Genomic DNA, 24,971 nt, shown 5'->3' on the forward strand with positions numbered 1-24,971 from the left:
CTTCGTCATTCTGTCGGTTTTTATAAAACACTTCGAATACGACGACCCCTTGGAACATACACGTATATATGTACACGTTTTCTTACATATACATCGTCCTTCGTCCGTGACGTATACCACGTCACGTTTTATCACTGTCGAGCCCAGACGCTATTTATCAGTGGCGTGGCCACTCATTTTTCACAAAATTCGTTTTCGATTTTGAAAATAGCTGATTTAATACGATAACAGTTAGTTTTTCTTAACTATTCTTAAAATTATTCTTTAGATATTATTCGTTGTTGTGATCAACGAAAATTTTTCAATCAAGATAAATATTAGCAAATTGTACCAAAGAAAAAGTTTAATATCGGTAGTAGCTTGTTCGAGCAATTTTCAAATAGATCCGATTACAATTCATAATATCCATATATTTTATATCAATAAGATCAAAGTATAAGTATCAATATTCATTTCGAAGAATAATTAGAATTTTATCGATAATGGATACGTTTTTATCGAAATTTCTACGTAATATTGCTTAAGCGAATTTCGCATCGTTCATGATGACACGTATATTTTATATCTTTTTTCGTAGAAATTTTGAAGGAATTTATAATTCGAATTCAATCGTGTACAAATATTTCTATTAAAAAAAAAAAAAAAATCCCTGTCACATCGGACGTAATTTACATTTCAGAAATTAAAATGTTTTTGTTTTCTTACAAAATCTTTTCTAATTTTAATTACATCCAATATTTAGGTTAAAAAGAATTTAAAATACTTTTGATCTATGTTGCATCATTTAGCGAATTATCGATACCAGGAATATTCAACTATTAATTTCCTCGAAGCTCGAAGTCATGCGTCAACGAGTCATCGTGTGGCGCCTATGTCGCAGGTAGAATGTGAAGGTCATCCCGGTCGAACAGAGGCTCGTCGCATTCAACCAATCAGCTACGCGAACGCGCTAGAACCGCCTTTCCTTTTGGTATGCTGAGTCCGCATAGTAACAGCGCTCTGCTTCTTTTTGCCATCACCCTCTTCGTTTCTCCCCTAATCATTCTATAAGTGTTCGTTCTATGACTAGGTCTGTTTCAACGAGTTTTTAAAGAAACTAATAAATCATTGTAAAATTATATTAATTATGTCATTGATATTGACTTCGTAGATAAAGATTATGAGTATCGAGAAATGTACATTTTCTTTTCTTTTTTTTTTTTGGCCAATAACTGAACACAATCGTTGTAAAAAATGACTAGAAAATAATTTTATATCTTATTTTATTATTATTTTTTCAATTAATCACATACAATTTAGATATGTTGCGACTAAGAGAATTATTAATAAAGTATAGTTTTATCTATATATCTTTATTTTCTAGAAATAGATTTATGTACACATATAATATCATTATTTAATTCGTAGTTTCGTACATTCTCAACGAGAGCTCTTCGTTTATTATAATAAAAATATAATAAGTACAATGGCCTTAATTATCGATTAGTGCCGCAATATAAAGTAAAAAGTATTATTATTCGATATTAAGTATACTTTCTTGGAATCATCGATATTTGTTTTTTTTTTTTTGTTTGTTCTTCGAATCTCCTAAGTCTTTATAACAGTATGAATAAATGACTCGCTTAACTTTGTCGTAAAACATTATCAACTTTCATTAATAATTATAATTGAAACTACAAAATGATGAAATTTTATGATTAAAATAACATTGAGAGTTCAATATCCAGATCTTCCATTTTGGGTAATTCTAGTACTACAATATTACATAATATCACAAAACTGTAATAATTAGTTATATAACAAATAAAACTGTACAAATAAAATCATTATTGTCGCAATATTGCCTTAGATGAAAAAAAGGTTCCCATTAAAAACTTAAAAACAAACTCAATATTTTTGGTCAATACATTACGTTTTCGGGGATATATATATATATATATATATATATATATATATATATATATACACATACATACATATATATATAATGCTAGAATATAATTGTATCATTCGTATACATCCTTCATTGCAATCTATTCAATGTGAATTTATTTCGATATATTAAAAAGAAAGTTGACAACAAAACAAGTATCGATTGTCTGCACAGTATAAATGACAATCTGTTTACTTACATTAATCATTAATTGTATTAGTATAAAAACTGTACAATTTAAAGATAATTTTTATTATGCTACATAATCCCAATAAGTTTCATCGCTTACGTACGTAAAGATTTGATTAAAAATATTTTTGACCCTAATAATTTCTGAATGAATTATATTTTACATTATAAATAATGCTTATTACTGATCGTTGATATACATATTTTTATGTTGTCGAATTCAAGATAATATTGTACAACTTATAATATATATAAAATGTTGATTAAAAATGCGAGTATTATATTTTTATTTTAAATCTGTATATCTTCCAAAAATATTTATATACTAGATTTTTCAAAAACGATCTTTTTTAAGGCATTTCTCTTTTTTTAATTTTTCTTCGAAATGAATATTTGAATTTATACTTATTGACTCTTCATTACTTTGTATGGCTGAGTAATAATAAGAAAATATTCTACAAAAGTAAATCATAGCTATTTTGAACACTTCATGCCTCCATTAATTTAGGAATGTTCCATTAGAATGTTGAACTTCCATAAGAATACTGCATAAAATAGCATTTTGTATTACATTACAATAATAGATATTTTCCCACAATATGAATCATAATAAATATATGTATAAGAAAATTAGATGAAACATATTTCTACATAATATAGATCTTATAAACATCATTTTTTAAAACTTCAAATATTAATGTTTCAAACGACACGTTTGTGCAAACAATAATTTGTGTGCCTCTCATTATACTAAAAGTATTGTATTACCACATTGACAATACATAATTTCCAAAAAATAATATCTTATGATATTACAAATAGTTTCGCCTAATAATATTTCAACAGAAATAATGTTATTTTCAAATGACACAAATTATTATATTTCTAATGATTATTTGATTAATGATTATATTAATATTTCTTTATGATTCATTTGAACATGAATTTTTGTTGCCTATCACAAATAGATTGTAAAAATCACGTTCAAATACGTGATTTTTTTATATTTCAACAAATATTTAATTACATTTATAATTACTATGTTTTGTTATAGAACATAGTACAAGATTAATACACATGTTATTAAAATCGAAATAAAGAATACATACAGCATTAATCATATCTCTCATATTATACGTATATAAAAAAAAATATTTCTTATTCGGAGAATTTCATTTTAAATAAAAATATAAATTTGATAAAAATAAAAAGTATTAAAAAACGTATGTTAACATTTTTTAACGCATTAATATAGTGTAATACAAATTTAAAAAAATTTTTAATGATTTAGCAATTCTTAAAATAGTGGCATACGTGGCACATTATTCTTATCAGCAATTTGTCAATAGACTAAATAATCTGTGCAGCATACATAATTCTCTATATCATATTTAAATAGTAACTAACGTGACATTGTGATAATTAATGAAATATTCATCTTATCATGAAAACATGAAACAACAGATAAGCAATTGTCATTTTCTTAAATTTACACATCCACCGCCACTAATATTTTATATAGGAAGATATATTTCCTATTTTGAAAGTTAATATATTTATTTAAACATGGTAATTTGTATCATGTTTTATTTATTAACAAGATTTAATTTCATAAGTCAGTCAAAGTACTCTTTCACTTAGTGTATAAATTATTTTAAGAAAATATATTATGGCAGTGAATGAGTCAAAAATCAATGTTTTGAATGTCTTGTCATAGCCAAGGCACTTTTTATTTATTCTACAAGGAGTAGATATAAATTGATATCTTATTCATTTGTCCAATATTATCAGCCATGTATAAACTAAAATTTTATATATATAGAAGTTCGCAAATTATTCAGGAACTATTTAGAAATTGTTCAAGAACAATTTATGAACTTTATTTATACGTAGCTTTAGAACATCTTGCTTTCATAACATTAATATTATTGGCAAACAGTTCATATATTTATATATAAATTAATATGTATAAGCTCAGAAATAATTGGAATGTTTAAACTTTTCAGAATAAATTGTCTAAACATTATTATACTTTACATGATCTACAATATAATTACGACTGTATACATCAGGCATATTTAGCACTTTTCCACTTCTGTGTCTACTATTGCAATCATTGATGAAAGCATTTAATGGAATCATAATAATCTGATCTCACCTATCAACAATTTGTATGTCTTGCACCTCTCATTAGTGGAATCAAGATACTTGGACTTTGAGCTTGCCTAAGAAATGGATGCTGTAACAATTCAGCCGCTGTTGCTCTTTGAGCTGGATCGCGAACAAGCATTCTTTCCAGGAATCCTTGAAGACGTGGACTAACCTACAATTATTGTGTATTTTTTTAATTATACTATAAACAATAAGGAAGATTTTATAAGAACACATTGTTTACTTTATGAGAATTTTTTAATTTTGGAGGTGGCATATCTCTTATACGTCTCATAGCTTGTAAAGGAGGTTCATTAAAAAAAGGTGGTTCACCATCGACCATTTCAATGATCATTATTCCTAATGACCAAATATCTACTTCAGGCCCATATGGTAATCTATAAAACACGATATAGGAATTATAAATATAATTTTCTTGATGTAATCAGTAATATACCTTGAAATAACTTCAGGACTCATCCAATATGGTGTTCCAACCAGAGATTTTCTCTTTGGTAATTCTTGAGAGACTTGAGCACAAAAACCAAAATCAGATAATTTCACTCTTCCATCTGCCGTAAGTAATATTGAATCAGACTTAATATCTCTATGAATAACTCCTTGTGAGTGCAGATACGCCAATGGCTTAAGACATTGAGAACACACTGTTGCAATTTGACTTTCATCCATGCGCGAGTGTGTTACAATATCCGTTAATGCACCACCCTCCAAGTATTCCATCACAACCCAAAGCTCATCATCTACTAAGAAACTATCATACATCTCAACGATATTAGGATGATGATAATCCCTCATAATAACAACTTCATTAAAAAGCAATTCTCGCCTTTGTTGTTTTCTTAAGTCCATCTTTTTTACTGCAACTTGACGATTTGTACTTTTGTCTGTTGCTATACACACAGTTCCTGTACTGCCCTCTCCGATCTTCAAAAAATTTTCTAAATTTTCTCGAGGATCTCCTCGACTTACCTACGATTTTTAAAGTGTATAGAAAAGTTATAAATTTAAACATATGATCTATATTTTTGTTTACTTACCACCATTTGTAAAGCTGCTCGAAATTGCTCATGTGTTAAACGCTGTTCAGCAGTCTGCTTATTAGAACTATTTGAACTTGAGCCAACTGTTAAATTACCTGATGATAAGGCATTTTTCATATTTTGATTTTGATCTGGCGTCGAAGTGGTTCCAGTAACTGTGGAAGGAACGTTTGGCTTTGATAAGTTATGCATTGACTGCGAGGTTTCCATTGGTTTCTTCAAATGAGGTTGCATCGCAGATGGATTTTCACACATATTATAATTTTGTGGATATTTATTAATATTATGAGAGCTCAATTGACTTAATGGTCTTTGTGAAGCTATTGATCCAACTGGTGAAATTTTTGGTTGCAATTTTTGTAATAACATATTTTGAGCAACTTGATCTCTTGTAGATACTTCATTGATTGGAATCTGTCAATATTTGATGTAAAGTAGAATTCATTTTTAATTAGATTATACCGATTATAATTTGCATAATACATTTTTAAATGTAAAACATTATCTACCTGCAGATTGCCATTATATTGATTTGATGCCATCGTCATTTGAGAATTTAATCTGTGAAATTCGGACTCTGGAACTTGCGGAGTAGTTGGATTTGATGTTGAGCTTTGTGAGTTAACGATTGGACTTAAATTTTGAAAATTAAGAGATAAATTAGGAGCATTTTGTCCAGTATGAGTCAAATTTGGCGAAGACTGCATATTAGGATTCAAATTTTGAAGATTTGGAATCATATTTTGAATGTTAGGGTTTAATCCAGACGTAACACTTGGCGAATTTTGTCTCATTTTTTCAAGATAACTATGTGGTTTTCCAAAGTTTGTATATCCTTGCATTTGACTAGTATTTGAAGGTACTTCTTGTCCTTCAGGAACAGATGGGGGAAGATTAGTATTATGCCTGTAAAACGAAACAAAATTTTAGAAATAACATAATACATCAATTGAATAGAAAAAATATATGATTACCTGTAATCTCTTCTAAGTCGTGGTGGACTTGAAGAACGAAGCGAATTTGACCTGGCAACTGTACTAGTTTTGGGTAATCCATTTTCTGTAGTTTTGTCATTTATCAATACTTTTACTCTAGGATCATTATGTCCTCTTACTATAGTCTTTAAATCAAGAATCTCTGTAGGTGTGATTTCACTTGGATCTACTAATGGTAATGGTCGATTGGTTGATTTAAGGATCTGATTATTTCCTACTATTGAAGCCCATTGTAGTGGTAATCCAACAAATTTGCCCTCTCGTTTATCAAATCCTGTATGGACTCTGTGTTCAAAGTTTGTTGGTGTAGATATTTGTGGTTTCTTCTTTTTTTTAGCAAACATTGTTAGCCCCTGTCTTTTCAAAAATATATGAATCCAATTTTATTGTAATGTTTCATTACAACAATAAATGTTAAAAAATTACAAATTAATTTTAGATATTAGAATAAAGTGCAGAACATATTAAGAACATTGTTGTAAAACTTGTCAGACACTGTGTTTTATAGAAAATGACATTTCTGATTTATTTATTTGTATTCAAATAAATATTTGTTAAAGTCTCAAAAATCACAAATATTGCAATAACTTTCGAATATGTAATAAAATGTATACGCTATGTAACGTAAAATACTATTAATCATAAATATATAACGAATATTGGGAGAAGCCAAATGACAGTAAAGCCTACCGATTCGTGATGCAGTAACTGCGACGGGGCTTCTTCAATACTTCGGATGCACTTTTACAATATAACACTTTTTACTGTAGTTGGAATGTATTAAGGAAAACTATGTTAATTGTATGTACAGTTTCTCGACTCCACCTGATGTTCACTTTTATACTATACTCTTATACCACCAATACTAACGTACATAACACTACTTTTAGTGTGTAAGCAGAACAACTGAAACTCAGCTACTTCATTCGAGATGGCGCTTCGTAATCCGACGGTGCGCGCACCTGCTATGAACATGATAAGTGTACGATGCATGAATGTATGTTTGTACATACATACATACAGTATACCTTCCTACATATACATATATACATAAAAAAAACTATATTTATTAATATGTGTATGTTCAAACTTACGCATTAAATAATCTTATCACAAAGTAATAATCACAAAGTGTCAGTAAAACTAGTCACTGAAACTTATTTTTCATATAGATTTAAGAAATAATTAAAAAAAAAAAAAAATTGAAAACAAGATTTTATGTTTAATAATCAGGTAAGGCTTATTTTTATGAGAAATTATTTTTAAAAGATCTTATTTTCTTCCAAGTAAAATTTTACATATTATCAATAGGTTGTATGATAAGAGTTAACTGTCATAATAAAAAGTGAATTGAGTATTTGATAAAAATTAATACAACATTTACTGCTTAATACTTTATAATAATTTAAATATAATAAAAATGGATGTATTAAAACCAGAGCTAATATGGGTGGATGGAAGATGTTACAGATTTTTTGAAAGTGAAGCTTGGATAAATAAGAATAATATGGATTCATATGTAGAGGAAGATTATCAGGCAGATTATACAGATGAGGAATGTTCTGATTTTAACATTGAAATAGTACCTCATGGAGAAGCAAAATTAAAACATTCGTTTCATGTTGCAAAGTAAGCATCATACTTATCATAAATTCTAATATCAAAAAAATATAGAAGTATAAACAATAATGAAATACATTAAAAAATAAATTATAATAATTTTATATATTAGGCCATTCTTTCCGTTTATTATTGGTTCCAAAAATGCAGTACGTAAGAGAATAGAAATTGAGACCAAAACAAGTATACAAGTTCCCAAACCAGAACAAGATGGAGACATAGGTAGTTTTATTGTAATTAATAATTAATTTAATTTTTAGTATTATCAAAAGTGATCATTTAAATTAAACAATTATTTAAATTTATAATATATTTACATTTTCCAATTTATAGTTATAATTGGATCAGATCGTAGAGGCATATTATCAGCACGACATCGAATTGATTTAATTATAGAAGTATCTAGGAAAAAATTAAGCTACACACATTTTTTGTCTATACCATTAAATACAGATGAGATTATTAAAAATTTCAATTCATTTAAAAGTGATGTAATTCAAAAATTTGGAGGAGATATTACAGGCATAAATGAAATTATTTTCCAGAAACCAATTAAATTGCATCTTACTATAGGAATGCTTACTTTATTAGATGAAGAAGAAAGAAACCAAGCAGTACAAACATTTATGGATTGCAAACAACATATTATTGAGTATAATGAATATAATGTTTTTTATAGAATAGAACATTTTTATTTTTAATAGAATATTTTAATTGTAACTAATTTAATTCATAAGTAGACAGAAGTAGAGAAATCTTTCTTTTTCAGCCCTTTCATTGAGAAACATGGTTTATTTACTTTAGAAATAAAAGGTGTTCAATCCATGAATGATAATCCAAGTGCCGTTAAAATTCTTTATGGAATAGTATTTACAGAAAATGATATATTACAAGAATTGTTTAATCAAATAGTAGATTATTTTGCAGAAAAGGGTAAGTGAATTAATATTGCATATAATGTATTTTTATATGTATAACACATTGATACAAGAATTAGGAAATATTATTTTACAGACTTAATGCCAAACAGAACAAAAGATGTTAAATTACATGTTACTTTCATGAACATAGCGTATAGAAAGAAAGATAACAATGTAACAATAGATAAAAATATTTACAAAAAATTTGATGCCACACAAATTTTAAATGTAAGAGCAAATATCTGTTTGACATGAATTTTACTATTTCAAAAGTTGAAAAAAGAAAAACTAATATTTTTATTATAGGAATATAAAGATACATTATTTGGTAAAACGGTTTTAAAAGAAATTCACTTGTCACAACTTAAAACTGCTACAGAGGTAAACTATTATCAAGCAACAGCTAAAATTACATTGGGTGAGGAACAACCATAATAAAAAAGTAAATTTAAAGTCCATTCTTTTTTACATTACATAACAAATGTAAATATTATTATAATGTTATATTATATATCGTAATATGTAGCAATAACTAAATAATACTTTAGCTTACGTACATATACATTATTTATTTATTCATACAATCTAAACTTGTACATTTACATAAAGCCATCAATCCATAAAAAAAAAAAATCTATATAATGTAGGATATAACCATCGCATATGCAGATACTGTAATCATTAAATTAAAAAATATAAAACTCTGTATATGTATAACCAACTGATTAAGATTGGTCAAGATGCTTTAAATCTCCGTTGGCAATCATCAATTCGAAATGCACCAATCAGATAATGAATATCGTTTAAAATGTTTCCCAATTGGCGCGTTTCAAATCGATTCGTGACAAATTCAAGTGTTTTGCGTACACGATATTTGCAGCGGCGACGCTACTGTCGTGACATGCGCCCTACTACACTTTTATGATAAAATCATCGTCGTCATCGTCAAATGCGCGACGCTCGGCATAAGAGGATAGTTATCATTGTGTAAATCTAATAGTACGTATCTTTCTGAAGTAAAGTCTAGTTTACAAATGTTGTTGACAAAGGTTCTATACTATTCTATACCATTAAGTTGTACCACATAACAGATGTTTTAATCCAGGTACTTTCATACGTTGGTTTATATTGATGTCATTATACGAAGATAAAATATCAACCTTCTATTATAGTTTATCCGGTCTGACGAACGTACGTACCATGTTTAAGTTAAAAAGTTCGTGGATAGGTTACTGTGATATACGCTCCTATATAACGCATAAATTGTAGTAGAATCATTGAAAAAATTACATGCGTCTGTAGTAAATTATTACACGATGGAGAATCACTCGCAGGAGAGTCATGTAGTAAAGACAGACGGGGAAGGTATGTCAAATATAATAATATAAATCTGCCCATGTACATACTTTTCTTATAATATCGAATCACAATAATCTAAATGAAGTAGATCTTACCTACGAGGACTTTGATTAAATTAACGATCGTATAAGTTCAACGTGAAAAACAGTAACCATTTCTCTTTTCTTTTTTCTTTTTTTCCTTAATGTTAAAAATTTTATTTGCTATAATTTAGAGACTCTAGAAAAAAAGATCAGTTGTTTGGAAACAGAAAATACTAAAATGAGGGAAGAGTTTAATGTGCAAAGAGCAAAGATGAAAGAGTTGTTTCTTCAAAAAGAAGGTATGTTAAGAAATAATTTTCAAAAACAATAGATAACAGTTTGTTAAGTTAAAAATGTTTAGAATTTTAACCTAAATATCTAAACTAAACTGGGATATATTTGTAGAAGAATTAAAGAGAAGATTAGAAGATAACATAAGTTTGCAAGATGAAAATGCAAAATTAAAAAATGAATTAGATGAAGCAAAAAGCCAATTAGTAGTTGCAGATTTAAAAATACAAAATGATATTTTGATTGAAAGGCGGAAAGCACAAGAAGAAATAGCATCATTACAACAAGTTATTCATGAAACTGTTGAAGAATCATCCTGTGTACGTAAACGACAGGATACAGAAATATCAAAACTAAAGTTATCGCTTGTAAAACTACAAGAAGAAAATGTAATGTTAAAGTCACAATTACCGCGCGAGCCACAATTGGATGGGCCCCAAATATCATTGTCAACTGTTACTAAAACATTAGCTCGTAAAGTTGCATCGCAATTAGGGGCAGATGCTTTATCCTTGGGTCCAGATAATCTTGAAGAAAACATGCGCAAGGTAAATCCGTAAGTAAGCGCATTCGAAAAATTTTCTCTCATTTTCTACTACAGTATAGGATTCATATTAGGGAACTTTTAATTTCAACTATATAATTATCATCTTCATAATACAGTTAATTGAATAATAATATTCTATAAAATTAATATATTACAGGCACAAGAGGATGCAGAAGTATTAAGATCACTAGTAGTACCACTTGAACACGAAATTAAGGCTTTAAAAGAAAAATTAAGAACGACAGATGATGAATTACAGAAGTGTAAGGAAGGACAGTTGCTCAAGAAACAACAAGAATCTGGAAGCTCTCAAGAATCATGTGATATGTGCCGTAATTATGAGGCACAACTTGTTAAAATTCAGGAAAATGTCAAAGATTTAGAAAAACAATTAGTTGATTCTGAAAGAATGTTAAATGTACAGAAAGAAGATTTAGCAAAAGAAGTAGAATTTCGACATGAAATGGAACAAAAATGGAATGAGAAAAAGGAGGAGCATAAAATCAAAGTAGCAGAGCTTACAGATATTTCACAAACAGCTCAAAAAACGCTGTTGGAGATAAAGAAAAACTTCGAACATATTCAACGAACCATTACTGATGAGCTGTCTAGATTAACTCGAGAACGAGAGGAAGTTCAGAAACATCTTCTCGCGTAAGATTATTTTTAGTATTAAATTTAATCTTCTCATAATTAAAATCCATTTGAATATTCAAGGTTAATAAGTAAATGCCTGTGTAAATGTGTCAGCCATCAAAAACCTTTTATTGAGAATTCAGTTAAATCTTTTCAGGCTGCAGAAACAAAATGAGAATCTAATGGGAAAACATAGTAAACATTCTCACCAACTGCAAAGTGAAAGTATTAATATGCCAAATAACGTAGAGGATCTACACCTAAGTCTATTAAAAACTCATGAAGACTTGATAATGGCTAGAGTGGCTCAGGAAGTTGCAGAAGAGAATGAAAGAACATTAAGGTCCGAAGTTAATCTCCTCAGAGAAGAAATGGTGCGAGAAAGTGCAGCTAAAGAACAACAGGTTTTAATGCTAAAAAATGACATTAGTGAATTTAAGTAGGTATATTTTCTCATAATAATTATATAGATACGAGTAAAAAATATTCGTGATTATGAAATAGGATATCATAGTTTAATCAGTAATGTAAATGTATAGGCTTCAACTTGACAAATACGCAAGAGAGCAACGGTCATTTACAGAAAAAGAAGAAAAGCTTGATCAGTTAGAAAAACAATTAGAAGAGGTATCAAGAGAGAAGGAGAAAGCTGAATTAGCTATAACTGAATTAAAACAAAGAGTTACGAGCCTGCAGCAGGAATTGGATACTAGTGAAACAGTTCAAAAGGATTTTGTACGACTGTCACAATCATTACAGGTATAAAAATAAATTTATACATAACAGAATGAACCTTCTTACAAACTCAATATTGTGTTATGTCCAATCATGATATAGGTGCAATTAGAAAGAATTAGACAAGCTGGAAGTGAGGTAAGATGGCAACATGAAGAAGATGTTGATGAATGTCCATCTTGTCATGTTACTTTCACAGTTACAAAGAAAAAGGTGAACATAGAATGATATTTTTTAAATGCTATGATTAAACATAATTCGAATACTAAAATTGTGCATATGTATATATATATATGTGTGTGTGTGTGTGTCTGTGTAGGTACACTGTCGTCATTGCGGCCATATATTTTGTCAGTCTTGTCTTTCGCGCGTTGTGAATAGTGGTCCTAAGCAAAGACCATCAAGAGTCTGTGATGTTTGTCATACTTTATTAGTGCAAGATACTGCACCGTATTTTAGTCAAGAACCACCGCATACGCCTGATTAAACATACTTGGATATAGCATTAATTTCAAAGTTCACTGGAGTGTATGAACGTGATATGGTAATTTTAGACGATAATATTTTGCTTATTATTAAAATATAATATTCTTAAGTACACATTGTGTGCGTTTAATTTCAGAAGGATCTAATCCTGACATGAGAATGGACTAGATAGAATAAAGCATAGTCTGGTAATTGGAGTGATGTATAACAAATAAAATGTAAATACAAAATTATATACTACTTAATGTTTATTGTAATTTAAAAGATTAAAGCTTTGAAATGTACTAATTATTATATTTTTCGAAGACCTGTTTACTTGTTTCGAATAACTACACCTGTAACTCATGTATATCATACATATATATATATATATATATGATGTATATATGTATGTACTATTTAATGATCTGTTGCAATGAAAACGAAATCTAAAAAAGCTTATTGATAACATCTCTAATATAAAAGAGAAGTTCATTAATATTTATATAATATGTATCTTTGACTACTCTAGAACGGTCATGAATGCGCGTATCCTAAAATCAAGGCGGGCTATGACGTCACGTGACGCTATGCGTCGGTGTGTCGGCAGCGTCGCGGTAAAATGCGCTGTCGCAAGTTGCAATACGACAGAGAAGGAAAGGAGACATAGATGTTGTCAATGCGAGCGCGTCCGTTGCTGTCGCCGTTGTCGTCGTGGTTATTTTTGAGAAATGTCGGTGAAATACTCGTGATATCATAACTCGCACAGACGACAAAAAAAATGTATTCACTCGAGAAACAAGTTCTTCAATAAGTGCAAGTCTGTTTCAAGTGAGAAAGGATAAAAAGATAGAAAGAGTATAGACGCGAAAGCAAGGTGGTGTGACCGACAATCGATCGGACCTTTCCTATTTTTTAATCGATTCTTTTTACATACCACTTAACATTCGCGTTTATTCAAATTAATCCTGGCGTAATCATAAAAATATACAATAAAAAAAAAAAAAGTATGGGATCCATAGTATTGAAATCTCTCTCCGTGTTACTCGGTATATTCTTCGTTTTTGTTGGTACAATGAAATTAACGTCTCACATTAGCAAAGATCTGCATAAAGACCTGGTAAGTCCGTACGAATCAAATCCTCATTTTTTTTTTGTTTTGTTTTTAGTTGATTGTTATGACAAAAGCTCAACTAATATTATATAATTCTGTTTCTATCTTGACGGCTATGATAAATAGAATGAATGGGGATGGTTCAAACAGAGAAAAGACAACATATGTATTTTTATTCTTTTTTCCCCTTATTCCTTCCTATACTTTCTACTCCTTCTTTCGCTATAACCCCCATGTGAACGTTGCGTAATATTAAATATTAGTTTTGTCATCCATGATTCCCTTTCTTGTTCTCTTCTTCAAGAATCAGAGAAGCGTGCGCAGTTTCTCTCAGAATTGTCTGACAATGTAGGCGGGATCGATTCGTTTGTAGCGCGTGTTACACTCGGCACGATGGATCGAAATTTGCTGATCTATTTTTATATCCTCTGTCTGTCGCTAGTAGTCCATTAATTCGTTCATTTGTGCATGTGATTTTGGCCGCTCGTTGAAAATGTGGAAGGAGTTGCGCATCCATTTTCGGTTACGAATTACGAAATGTAATGAGTATACAAGTAAACGTATCTTCTAACGGAATTCTAACAGAAACAATTATATCTTGATATAAATTTTATTACAAATTTTCTTTTCTTCATTGCATAACGTTAAAAATTAAATTCGTAAGTTTCATAAGTTCTTTTCTTAAGTTCTCGTTTTTTTCTTAAATGATTTAATTAACATCGATAATAAATTTAACTAAATACGTTATATGCCATTTGCAAAGTATATGATTATCTGAATATTCGTAAAAAAAGAATGATCTGCAATTAATTTATTACTCACATTTATCTAAAACAATTATTTTTATAATTTATAACATATTACGACTTATCGGAATAACAGACGAATGTATTTTAGTACGTTTGTACGCCGGTAAGATGGAGTAGCAAGCGCATTAAAATGTCTCAGTTTACGCGCCTTTTAATGAAGAAATTTAAATCTTCTTTCTAATATCCTTGGATGTTGTTAAGAAAGCAGGTAACGTTAGTTAATTTTATTTATAAGATACGAAGGTTTCGTATTAGTTTGAATTAAAGATATTTTTTTTCTCTTAAATTTGCCCGACTTACTCTTATTATTTTATATATACATACATACTCAATATTTGCATATGTATTTAAATAGATATATATTATTAATCAACAAACAATAAAATAACATCAACGCTTTAAACGAAGCACGAAGCTCAAAGTAATTTTCGCATTCAAGGTATTTTCGCTTCTATTTTTGCTGCTGGACCATCCTCGTCGTAGTCGTTAATGCATATGCTATTATCTTACAAAAGCAGCTGTCCGAAGCAGTTAGTTGAGTCTATGCCAAATATCTATTCGCCAAATTCTCGATATTTACCATTTATTCACTCAACCTAATCATTAATAATAAATTAGTCTGGGCTAAATTAATCGAGAAATATAATTACATAGCAAAATGATCACGTTTTTTAATATACGATAATTTAATATGCTATGTATATATGTATGTATATATATATGTGTGTGTGTATGTATGTATACTCATTTGTATTCTCATTCTTCTTTTTTTTTTTTTTTCAGAGAAAAGAATATGTCAAATACGCGAAAGTATTTCCATTATCTACCACGTTGGATTTCAAAGTTCCGAGCAAATGGTACAGAAGAGTGGTTGGCTCGCTCGAAATCATCTGCGGTCTTGCCATGGCAATAATTCCAAATTGTATATATATATATATATATAGATATGTGTATATAAGACTAATGAAATTAATGTAATAAGTACTATTTCATTGAGAATTTATTTAATGATTATAATGTAATCATTTTTTACAGATAAGATAAAAAATTTATCGAATGCGGTATTACTCTTTTTGATGCTAATGGCCGTGTATTCTCATTATATGGTAAACGATAGATTTGAAAGAATTGCACCGGCTTTGGTATGTATATTTTGAACGTTTTATCAAAAATCGGGAAGTAACTATAATGCGTTTCAATTAAACGTGTCTTTTGTTTTCTTTTCTTTTCTTTCTAGGTATTTTTCTTTATGCTGACTGGTCGATTGGTAATAGATTGGCAATTACGACGGGAGGATGCACAACCAGTTGCAGCTAATGGAGTAGACGAGAAAACTAGAAAACAAGACTGAATCTATTTATTTGAAAACCTGGCGAGCGTATCTCTTTTACACATTTTGCAAAGCAAATCGTACGTCGAGGCAGAATTCTGTCGATGAGAGAAGAAAATATAAATACTAAAGATAAACTACACTAATCCTGCGAACAAAACAGAACTAGATGGATGTCACATTTATTTCTAGTATTCCTTCCGTTTGTGGAGAGGATAGAATATTTTCGATGAGAATATACGAAAATGCTACGTCCTTTTTAGTATAGACTCGAATACGTCCGACAACGTAAAGTGAGCAATATCTCATCCACATCTTTGCACGTAAATGAAAATTTCCAGATCCACGCTATAATTGTTTGGATCGATATTGCTATCCTTACATTAAAAATGAGACACAATGTGTTAGCAGGTCCGTGTTTATGCTCCTAAACATTATGTGAAATATTTACATTAATTATGAGATACAAGGAGCTTGTTAAAAATATATTTTACCAAAGTCTGCAATATATTAATAAGATGAGGATTAAGTAAATTTTGTTCCATTGATTACATGACATTAGAGCGCTTCTATATTAGAAATTAATCTAATATACCCATCATTTCTTCATTTACATTGTCCAATAATGAATATGAATATTAATTAAGCACTATTAACTGCCACAAAAAAGAAATGTGTTCTCCTTAATATCATAACTGAATGTGTGTACATACATATAAATTTGCTGTACTCTACATAAATATCAATTGCATGATTTAAGATATACATGCCTACTTTTATATATATATATATATATATATATATATATATATATATATATATGTATTGAATTTATTTTACAAATATGTAGAGTCGTAAGCAACATTACGTTCCATCAAAAGTTACAGTTAAGAAAAAAAATTCATAGTACATTTTTGTAAACACATTTTGGATGAATTCTGATCATTATTGCAAAAAGATTGTGATTACCTGTGTGTTTATAAAACATAAAAGTGTTTGTATGATATCATAAATATTTAAATATACAGAGTGTTTTACCAAAATTCATACCAATGAAACCAGAGAAACTAACTTCATTTTTTAAATCCTATGTCATGTGCTTTGTAGATTTATTTTTTCTGATATAACTTAGATAAGTACAATGTAAATATTTATGAAAAGGAGCATGCTAATTATAATGGGGCCAATTTTGTGGTCTTAACTTATTGTACATGTACTGTATAAATATCTTACTTGAAAGCAAAATGAATAAAAATGCTAACAAGAGAAAACAAAACAGACATGTTTAAATATATGTATATGAAATATATATATATAAATAATAATAATGTGAAACAATTATATATAAAAAGAAATGTAAACATGTTATGAAATATTCTATAATCTATATTTAATATCTTATAACGAAATTTGTAGCGCAATTTTAATTAAATGCTATATGAAAATAGCTATGATTATTTGTTGAATGAAACAAAAAAAATAAAAAATTTTAAACATATATATATATATATATATATATATATATATATATATGTTTATTTATAGATTCTCACAACATGCTTACATTTTATGATGTAATTTGGAAATAAAAGGACTGAAACTGCAATAGCTAAAAAAATAATAATATAACATAATCTTCTATCGCTCAAAGATGTAATACAAAATTTACAATTATGTAAAGAATACTACTAATCTTCATAGGAAAAATTTGCACATAATATAATATATATTTAGAAAAATGTCTGTTTGTGGTTATGCATTTTATATTTCCAAAACATGAATGCACGAGAATTACAGAAAATGCAAATGTAAGATGCTTTTAAAATAATAATCTTTAATATAAAATAAAAAGTATGAATGTATTCATTTTATCTATACATATCAGCCAATATTTATAGTTGTTCATTTTACTACACATCCTTACCATGTTTTTAAAGTAGCAATGTGATACGATTTATTTATTTAAACAATGAAATCGTAAATTACATTTATGCAGAAAGATATTCTTAACCAATTTATAGTAATAATTTGTTTAGTCTTTCTACAACTATTATTTAACACTACATTGCAATTTATATTTTGTAACATTAATAAGCAAGTAAAGGATTCATATACTAAAATTATAAATTTAAAATCTATACATTAGAACCTAATATATTATTAGGTACTTGGAATTAATATATTATGCTGGATCTTGACCAGTTGTTAACAAATGTATTGCTTTTTGAAGATTTAAAATTGAAGTAAGGACATCATCATAATTTAAAGCACTTCCAGCCCATTTAATATATTTTTGAGCTTTAGTTACTTGTTCTGTTGATAATGTAAGTCCACCTATAGGCATGTTATTTGTAGAATATATTGTCATTAAAAATATTCTTAAGACTATGATATATATAATTAGTTTGTCCTACCATCTACTTTTATAGGTGTTTTGAAATCTGGAAGGTTACACGTAGTCTTTCCATTTCCTTCATTTTTTGATGCAGTAGATATAGGATTGAATATGTTGACATCAGTTGGACTAGAAGCATCTAAGTTTGAGGTATTGTCTTCATCATTAAGTAAATTACTATGTGAATTAGGATTAACTGAAATTTCATGAAAATCAAACATATTCATTGTTATATGAAGATGATGGTTGGATAAAAAATACTGTAATAGAAATTCTTATAGAAATTCTTATAGAAATACAGATTAACGATATACTAATAATAATATAAATAACATGCAATATTAAAATATATTAGGAAACCTTTCTCTGAAAATTCATTTATATTATCTTCATCTTCATTTTTTATTGGTCCTGGTACAGGAGTTTCACCATTCTTTATACAGTTGTGTAAATAAGTAGCTTTCCATTTGGCATACTTTCTGTTTTGTGCTGCCTCATCTGTAAGCTCTCCAAATACTGTTAAGACATCATAAAGTAATCCTGCAGTATAAAATGTTTGTATAATATTTTTTCCAAAGTTTGAAGCCCTATCGCTTTTATCTGCATATAAAAAAAGCTTCAATGCCCAATTTTCTAAATGTGCTTGCGCAGCTACATCGTTGGTAATAGCTTCATTATCATGTAATTCTTTTTTTGTTGTTTCTAACCAATTCATCAATTTCAATAAAAAACTTGTTTCTTCGCTAGTTTTGGTTGACAATTTCAAGCCAGTTTGAAGAGCATAAAGTCGACCTGTAAGAAAATCAATAATACGACCTCTACTATAATTATTATTATATTAATATATTATTATTATATTAATATATTACAATAAAATGACTAATACGCACACCAATAACTAACAACGCAATCACGTTGATCATGCGTTGAAGCTACTTTTAAATATTGTTGAATATTTTTTAAAGGTGCTGGAACAGATGGCAACTCTGGAGTAACAACCATTGTGTCTAAACAGGTAAAATATCTTATTATTTTTCACGTTATTTTGTTTTTTATATATTATATATCATCATTTTATATGTCAAAACCTCTTTCTTTTTTTTTTAACACAAGATTTCTAAGCACTTTCCACTATATCGACTTATCTAATCAGATACACTTAACAAATGCTAGAATATAACAGAGTTTAGTTTTGTTTAAAAGCAATCGAGAAAACACAGCTTTCATTGAATTATGACATTTTGTCATTGTCTCATGAAATGCATGCTAAAACGTAAAATATTATCGCATAATATTCACAAACCATAAAAGCGACACTCTCTAGCGGCATTCGTTGCAAAGTTGGTCATTTACGAATATCTACGCAACAGTTCGTCAATGATTCGCTATGTGTCTATGAAGAAGATTAATCAATGATTAAACTCTCACATTGACTAGTTACTTCGTAATACGCTATGAATCATTGACGAACTATTTTATATAATTATTTTTATTTCACTTATCGTTTTAATTAATTTTTAAGTCCTATTATCAGTAAATAAAAAAGAAGTATATAAAAATAAACATTAATTCCACGATGATTAAAAGTTCAATTATTATTAAGTATTAATTCAACTAATGATTAAATAACCAATTAAAACATCTCATGTAATCAACATTGAAGCAACTAAAGATTTAATCGTTAATTACAATGGATAATTAAATATTCCAATTATAATTATCAATTGAATTAAATACTGGCTGAAAGTGATATGTAGAAATTTTCTCTAGTTTACCGCTAGATGTTGCAAATATAGATTAAGATGAAACGCTCAATACATCTGACGCGACATCTGAATATGAATATGTAATTAGTCACTAGATTGTATCACTCTCGTCATGATTTTACGCATTCTCAACAAATCATGTCTTCGATAATTTCGATAAAAAATACGAAACAATTAATATCATAAAGTTAACAACTCACTGCTTTAATACTAAATAATTTAATTTTACTCATAAGTGCGAAACTAATATTTAAACAATACTATCTATTTGATATTACAAAGATCGTAGCGCGCGAGAAACTTAAAATAAATTTAATTTAAAATTTTAATACTTAAAAATTTTGATCTTGAGATCCTTACTTACGTGTGATGTAACCAGCAAAACCAAACTATGATTACCTTTGACAATTACTGAATCAATTTATCTTTATATTTCGACGAGTGAAGATCGAAGTTCTCACTTGTATTCAAATTGTATTTCTTTTTTAATAATTAATATAATCATCTGTAAAAAAGAGCGTCTAATGATTTTTTATTACATTTATTATTATTATTATTATTATTATTATTATTATTATTATTATTATTATTATTATTATTATTACTACTACTACTACTATTATTATAAAAAATAAATAAACATAATAATTTCTAAAGAACAACAAATAATTATTACCTAGGTGAAACATCTGATTAAATAAGATTCATTTGGATAATTAAAGCTATTCATCAAACTAATTGTACCAACAATGAATCTATATATAATTTTTGACTGATTTTTATGAACATAGTTTCATTTTAAAGATGAAGGTTTATGCAAGATCTTTTTTTGAATTTATTAAAAAGTTTTTATTTTTATGCATGAACTATTCTAAAAAAAAAAAAAAAAGCATTTTATGATACGATTCTTTTCAAAGAAGTAATATATATAATTTGTGATATAGGTATATAATTTCAAAAAATATATAATAATAAATATATTAAGTAATAAACTAATCTATCTATATCTCCATTGAGACACAAGAAATAGAAAATATTGAAAAATGGAAAAGATCATCATATAACATAATAAATTTTGATTGAATTTAAATGCAGCCATTAGCTCGACAGTACTTACGTTATTCATATTTATCGTATATCGCAAGTAATATCGATTTCCAGGTCTCACCACTTGGAGGTTGCTGCATACGGAGACCCGCGGGCTATGACTCTACTACTAATGCCAAATATTTTAGAATCAATTATATAGAATCATCATTATTAGATATTCAATAATAATTATTATAATTTGGAAAAAACAAAATTAATCGCGAAACGAATCAAAATTTTTGTCTAATCAATTAAGATCAGACGAAAATTTATGAGTTCGTTTGATATCGACCTACCTACCCGATAAACGCGAGAAAATATGATGAAACTGAAAATAAAACACATTATTGATTATTACACAGATAGCCTATAAACTTTATATAAAGATCAGATATTTTACTATTTGATACTGAGAGCACATAATAGTTTTATGCAATAAATCAGTTTTAAATAGTAAACATAAAACATTTAATAAGCCTTGTAACAATTAAAGAAGCTATAAAAATAATATGCGACATTTATATAATAAATCAGCACTCCCCTATAAACATAAAACATCTAAAACATTTCATAATTAGACAAGAAGCAATCGAAATAATGTGTGAACTTCGTATAATAAATCGACAGTCACCTGTGAACATAAAACATATAAATCATTTCATAATTAAAAAAAAGGAAGCAATCGAAAAAACGTGCGAACTTGATATAATAAGTTGGCAGTCACCTGTGAACATAAAACATCTAAAACAATTTCATAATTAGACAGAAAGCAATCGAAATAATGTGCGATTTTCATTGTGCAGCATTTCAATGTGCAGCAGTCATCTGTGAAAATAAAATATCAGATATATTTTATCGCTAAAAAAGAAACAATTAAAATCAATATGCAAATTTTATATAATGAAAAAACAACCTGTGGATATAAGAACTTCATAATTTTATTACTTTCTGAAAATAAAATATATATTGCAATAAGAATTATTTTACATGCACATACATGCATGGAAAGAACAACAGAAAAAGAATAACCAACCAAGAGTCCAATCGAATCTTGTCAATTTAGATGATATTTCCTGCAACAGAAACTAATTAAATCGATTAAAAATTTTTTGAATATTTCAAATGAATACAAAAAAATAATTGCAAACACTTCATCCTTCATTGCTTTTTGTTTTCCATAATCCAATTCTTCATTAAAGTCTTCAGTAATTAATCCATATTATTATTTTGTTAATTAGAGGATCTGAAAAACCTGAAACATAAATCTATTTTACATAATGCATTCATAATTTTTATTAATCTATTTTTATGTCATATACTATGATAATATAACAAATCTTGAATCTTCAACACTGTTGTTAATGCCCACTGATTTATAAAGGAATATTTTGCAGGATTTAATCTTGAAACGTGAAAATGGGATTTCTCTGTAACAAAAAACTATATAAAAGGGCATGTGTGGAAAGACAAAATTGTATCTACAATCTATGGGCAAATATTTTCATAATTTAAGAAAATTAATAAATAAAAAATTATATATATATATTTCGCCATAGATCGTAATGTTGAAAAAAAATAAAAAAAATTAAAAAAAGTATTAAAATGGCCATAAAATTGGCACTGAATATATCGAATTCTCGAGGCATTAGAAAACATGTTCTATATTTAAATAAAAATATGAAATTATATGTGGATTTTATATACAAATATATATATAAATAAATATATATAATATATAGAGATATATGGAAATATATATAAAGAAATTGCTTAATACAATTAAAGATATATATTCTAAATTATTCAAGATACGTTATGAAAAAAAAAAAAAAAGATAAAAAAAAAGAAAAGAAAGCAAATGTATACCGCACCTTGTATCGTATTATAAAATGCGTACACAATTTTATATACCGCCGTAAGCATATCTATAACGAGATCAGATCTATATTTAATCGATAGATTACATATATTTTATATCATTACGGTTATACTAACGCGAAGTATGCAGTTACATCAAATGTCAGATGCACATATTACATCATTTATGTATTAAGACATATTCTTATCTATTAAATTATAAAAAATATAATACAATTTCACAATTTCAGAATCATGTATTTTGTATATTTATATGAAATAGTAATGAAATATGAAATCTGAAAGAGAAAAATAAGATTAAATACAAAAATATTACATATATTAGAGACAAAATAATTCTAATATATCTTTTCATATTATCCTTACAAATTTACTTTATGAATTTATTTTATCGCCATTGCTTGCTTTAACAGAACCTAACTTGTTTTATATCAAGTCTTATAGATTTTTAATTAGAATAATTAAAATTTATATAAGATGATGATTATATTCATACAAGATACGTAAAATGACTCTTACAATAAATGAGCCGTTTTACATCTTGTGAAAAAACTATGTTGGTATTGAATAAAGTATATATGTATATATATATATATATAAATATATAATCATCGAAACTGAATATATATATAAAAAAAATATAGAAAGAATTATTGATTTAGTAATAATAATATAAAAAATTTTTAATTATTCTAAAATAAAAATCTACATGCTTGAGTATCCAGGTGCATTTCTGAATGCAGACCTGTCCCTGAACTATTTTCGCTCACACTCCTGAGTGTGGGATAGCCTTTTCATTCGTTTCATTTATATACCAAGACTTATGCACTTTTATTCCAAAAAATAATTATATTTCTTTAACTTAAGCACAAACATTTATTAAAAAATTATCATATCATTTACTATTTCTTCTTCATATTTCTTATAAATCTTTCATATGTATGTTAATATAAAATAAAAATATACTTTCTTATATATCTGTCAACTCTTTCACTTGATGATCATGTTTAAATGAAATAATTTGGAATAAAGATGTATAACCTTGACATATTTTGTGCACTCCTGAGTGCAAGGCTGTCATTTTTGTATCATATCGCTCGCTTAGCAAGATTTATATATTTTTATTTAGAACGATTCAAAATTTTTTTTCGTCCATTTGCATACTACTTAAATATAAATAAATTATTACGTTAAGAAGATTATAAAATATTCTTCACTCATTATTAGATAACTTCTGCCTCTTAAAAGAAAAATGCTATAAGATTAATATATTTAAATACTTATCATATACTTTCCTATGTACATTTTTATTCGCGTATTTTTGATCATTCTGAATAAGAAATATATATTCTTACTATAATGTTCATCTGCATTCCTGAATGCAGGCATGTACTTACTGTGACCTATCATATGCACTCCTGAGTGCAGGCAAGCCATTTCAATCGCTTCATTTATATACCAAGACTTATGCATTTTTATTCCAAAAAATATTCATACTTCTCTTAAATACGAATAAATATTTATTAATAATCTTTGTATCATTCATTAATAATTTTCTTAATATTTCTTATAAAACTTTCATATATATATAATAAAAATATTCTCTCTTTCTCTCTCTTTCTCCTCTCTTTCTCTCTCTCATACATATCTATTAAGTCTTTCATC

The 24,971-nt window shown here is 27.6% G+C and overlaps 5 protein-coding genes across 10 annotated transcripts; 3 read left to right on the top strand and 2 right to left on the bottom strand.

Moving 5' to 3' along the window:
- Positions 1-1,331: 1,331 nt before the first annotated feature.
- LOC122631441 (serine/threonine-protein kinase PAK mbt) lies at positions 1,332-7,292 on the bottom strand. 2 transcript variants are annotated; one of them, XM_043817128.1, is made up of 7 exons: positions 7,020-7,292; positions 6,309-6,682; positions 5,844-6,240; positions 5,332-5,748; positions 4,731-5,263; positions 4,518-4,671; positions 1,332-4,445 (listed from the first exon to the last, which is right to left on the bottom strand). In XM_043817128.1, the coding sequence occupies exons 2-7, from the start codon at positions 6,671-6,673 to the stop codon at positions 4,284-4,286; spliced, it is 2,028 nt and encodes a 675-aa protein (XP_043673063.1). In that variant the 5' UTR covers positions 6,674-6,682; positions 7,020-7,292; the 3' UTR covers positions 1,332-4,283. The 2 variants fall into 2 exon arrangements, with proteins under 2 accessions (XP_043673063.1, XP_043673062.1); XM_043817127.1 differs by having other exon boundaries at positions 6,309-6,686; positions 7,020-7,291.
- Positions 7,293-7,416: 124 nt separating this feature from the next.
- On the top strand, positions 7,417-9,325 carry LOC122631443 (activating signal cointegrator 1 complex subunit 1). 2 transcript variants are annotated; one of them, XM_043817131.1, is made up of 7 exons: positions 7,417-7,562; positions 7,641-7,958; positions 8,062-8,171; positions 8,283-8,601; positions 8,719-8,882; positions 8,964-9,097; positions 9,176-9,325. In XM_043817131.1, the coding sequence occupies exons 2-7, from the start codon at positions 7,750-7,752 to the stop codon at positions 9,302-9,304; spliced, it is 1,065 nt and encodes a 354-aa protein (XP_043673066.1). In that variant the 5' UTR covers positions 7,417-7,562; positions 7,641-7,749; the 3' UTR covers positions 9,305-9,325. The 2 variants fall into 2 exon arrangements, with proteins under 2 accessions (XP_043673066.1, XP_043673067.1); XM_043817132.1 differs by having other exon boundaries at positions 7,430-7,562; positions 7,791-7,958.
- A 508-nt stretch (positions 9,326-9,833) lies between these two features.
- LOC122631442 (rab GTPase-binding effector protein 1) lies at positions 9,834-13,230 on the top strand. Of its 2 annotated transcripts, XM_043817129.1 has the most exons (10): positions 9,834-9,974; positions 10,042-10,234; positions 10,443-10,550; positions 10,657-11,090; positions 11,247-11,743; positions 11,883-12,164; positions 12,265-12,484; positions 12,563-12,673; positions 12,780-13,004; positions 13,083-13,230. In XM_043817129.1, the coding sequence occupies exons 2-9, from the start codon at positions 10,186-10,188 to the stop codon at positions 12,945-12,947; spliced, it is 1,869 nt and encodes a 622-aa protein (XP_043673064.1). In that variant the 5' UTR covers positions 9,834-9,974; positions 10,042-10,185; the 3' UTR covers positions 12,948-13,004; positions 13,083-13,230. The 2 variants fall into 2 exon arrangements, with proteins under 2 accessions (XP_043673064.1, XP_043673065.1); XM_043817130.1 differs by having other exon boundaries at positions 9,886-10,060.
- A 325-nt stretch (positions 13,231-13,555) lies between these two features.
- On the top strand, positions 13,556-17,454 carry LOC122631446 (novel acetylcholine receptor chaperone). 2 transcript variants are annotated; one of them, XM_043817136.1, is made up of 5 exons: positions 14,161-14,593; positions 14,937-15,056; positions 15,632-15,770; positions 15,884-15,990; positions 16,086-17,454. In XM_043817136.1, exons 2-5 carry the CDS (start codon positions 15,039-15,041, stop codon positions 16,197-16,199), a joined length of 378 nt encoding a protein of 125 aa, XP_043673071.1. In that variant the 5' UTR covers positions 14,161-14,593; positions 14,937-15,038; the 3' UTR covers positions 16,200-17,454. The 2 variants fall into 2 exon arrangements, with proteins under 2 accessions (XP_043673070.1, XP_043673071.1); XM_043817135.1 differs by lacking the exons at positions 14,161-14,593; positions 14,937-15,056 and adding an exon at positions 13,556-14,045.
- A 469-nt stretch (positions 17,455-17,923) lies between these two features.
- LOC122631444 (vacuolar protein sorting-associated protein VTA1 homolog) lies at positions 17,924-19,937 on the bottom strand. 2 transcript variants are annotated; one of them, XM_043817133.1, is made up of 5 exons: positions 19,877-19,937; positions 19,464-19,580; positions 18,934-19,365; positions 18,593-18,769; positions 17,924-18,512 (listed from the first exon to the last, which is right to left on the bottom strand). In XM_043817133.1, exons 1-5 carry the CDS (start codon positions 19,920-19,922, stop codon positions 18,361-18,363), a joined length of 924 nt encoding a protein of 307 aa, XP_043673068.1. In that variant the 5' UTR covers positions 19,923-19,937; the 3' UTR covers positions 17,924-18,360. The 2 variants fall into 2 exon arrangements, with proteins under 2 accessions (XP_043673068.1, XP_043673069.1); XM_043817134.1 differs by lacking the exon at positions 19,877-19,937 and adding an exon at positions 19,662-19,870.
- Positions 19,938-24,971: the final 5,034 nt, after the last annotated feature.

The sequence above is a fragment of the Vespula pensylvanica genome, chromosome 9, assembly GCF_014466175.1.
Source record: "Vespula pensylvanica isolate Volc-1 chromosome 9, ASM1446617v1, whole genome shotgun sequence".
In the NCBI taxonomy this organism is placed as follows: Eukaryota; Metazoa; Arthropoda; class Insecta; order Hymenoptera; family Vespidae; genus Vespula; species Vespula pensylvanica.

Excerpts from the sequence above, each read along its gene's own strand:
- LOC122631441 (XM_043817128.1), bottom strand. The coding sequence starts at position 6,673 with ATGTTTGCTAAAAAAAAGAAGAAACCACAAATATCTACACCAACAAAC. Across the intron at positions 4,672-4,730 it reads AGTCCTGAAGTTATTTCAAG|ATTACCATATGGGCCTGAAG; the intron begins GTATATTACTGA and ends CGTGTTTTATAG. Across the intron at positions 4,446-4,517 it reads AATTAAAAAATTCTCATAAA|GTTAGTCCACGTCTTCAAGG; the intron begins GTAAACAATGTG and ends CAATAATTGTAG.
- LOC122631443 (XM_043817131.1), top strand. The coding sequence starts at position 7,750 with ATGGATGTATTAAAACCAGAGCTAATATGGGTGGATGGAAGATGTTAC. Across the intron at positions 8,172-8,282 it reads AGAACAAGATGGAGACATAG|TTATAATTGGATCAGATCGT; the intron begins GTAGTTTTATTG and ends TCCAATTTATAG. Across the intron at positions 8,602-8,718 it reads TGCAAACAACATATTATTGA|CCCTTTCATTGAGAAACATG; the intron begins GTATAATGAATA and ends TTTCTTTTTCAG.
- LOC122631442 (XM_043817129.1), top strand. The coding sequence starts at position 10,186 with ATGGAGAATCACTCGCAGGAGAGTCATGTAGTAAAGACAGACGGGGAA. Across the intron at positions 10,551-10,656 it reads GTTGTTTCTTCAAAAAGAAG|AAGAATTAAAGAGAAGATTA; the intron begins GTATGTTAAGAA and ends ATATATTTGTAG. Across the intron at positions 11,091-11,246 it reads TTGAAGAAAACATGCGCAAG|GCACAAGAGGATGCAGAAGT; the intron begins GTAAATCCGTAA and ends AATATATTACAG.
- LOC122631446 (XM_043817135.1), top strand. The coding sequence starts at position 13,935 with ATGGGATCCATAGTATTGAAATCTCTCTCCGTGTTACTCGGTATATTC. Across the intron at positions 14,046-15,631 it reads AAGATCTGCATAAAGACCTG|AGAAAAGAATATGTCAAATA; the intron begins GTAAGTCCGTAC and ends TTTTTTTTTCAG. Across the intron at positions 15,771-15,883 it reads CATGGCAATAATTCCAAATT|ATAAGATAAAAAATTTATCG; the intron begins GTATATATATAT and ends CATTTTTTACAG.
- LOC122631444 (XM_043817133.1), bottom strand. The coding sequence starts at position 19,922 with ATGACCAACTTTGCAACGAATGCCGCTAGAGAGTGTCGCTTTTATG. Across the intron at positions 19,366-19,463 it reads TTGCGTTGTTAGTTATTGGT|GTCGACTTTATGCTCTTCAA; the intron begins GTGCGTATTAGT and ends ATTTTCTTACAG. Across the intron at positions 18,513-18,592 it reads AACACCTATAAAAGTAGATG|GTGGACTTACATTATCAACA; the intron begins GTAGGACAAACT and ends ACATGCCTATAG.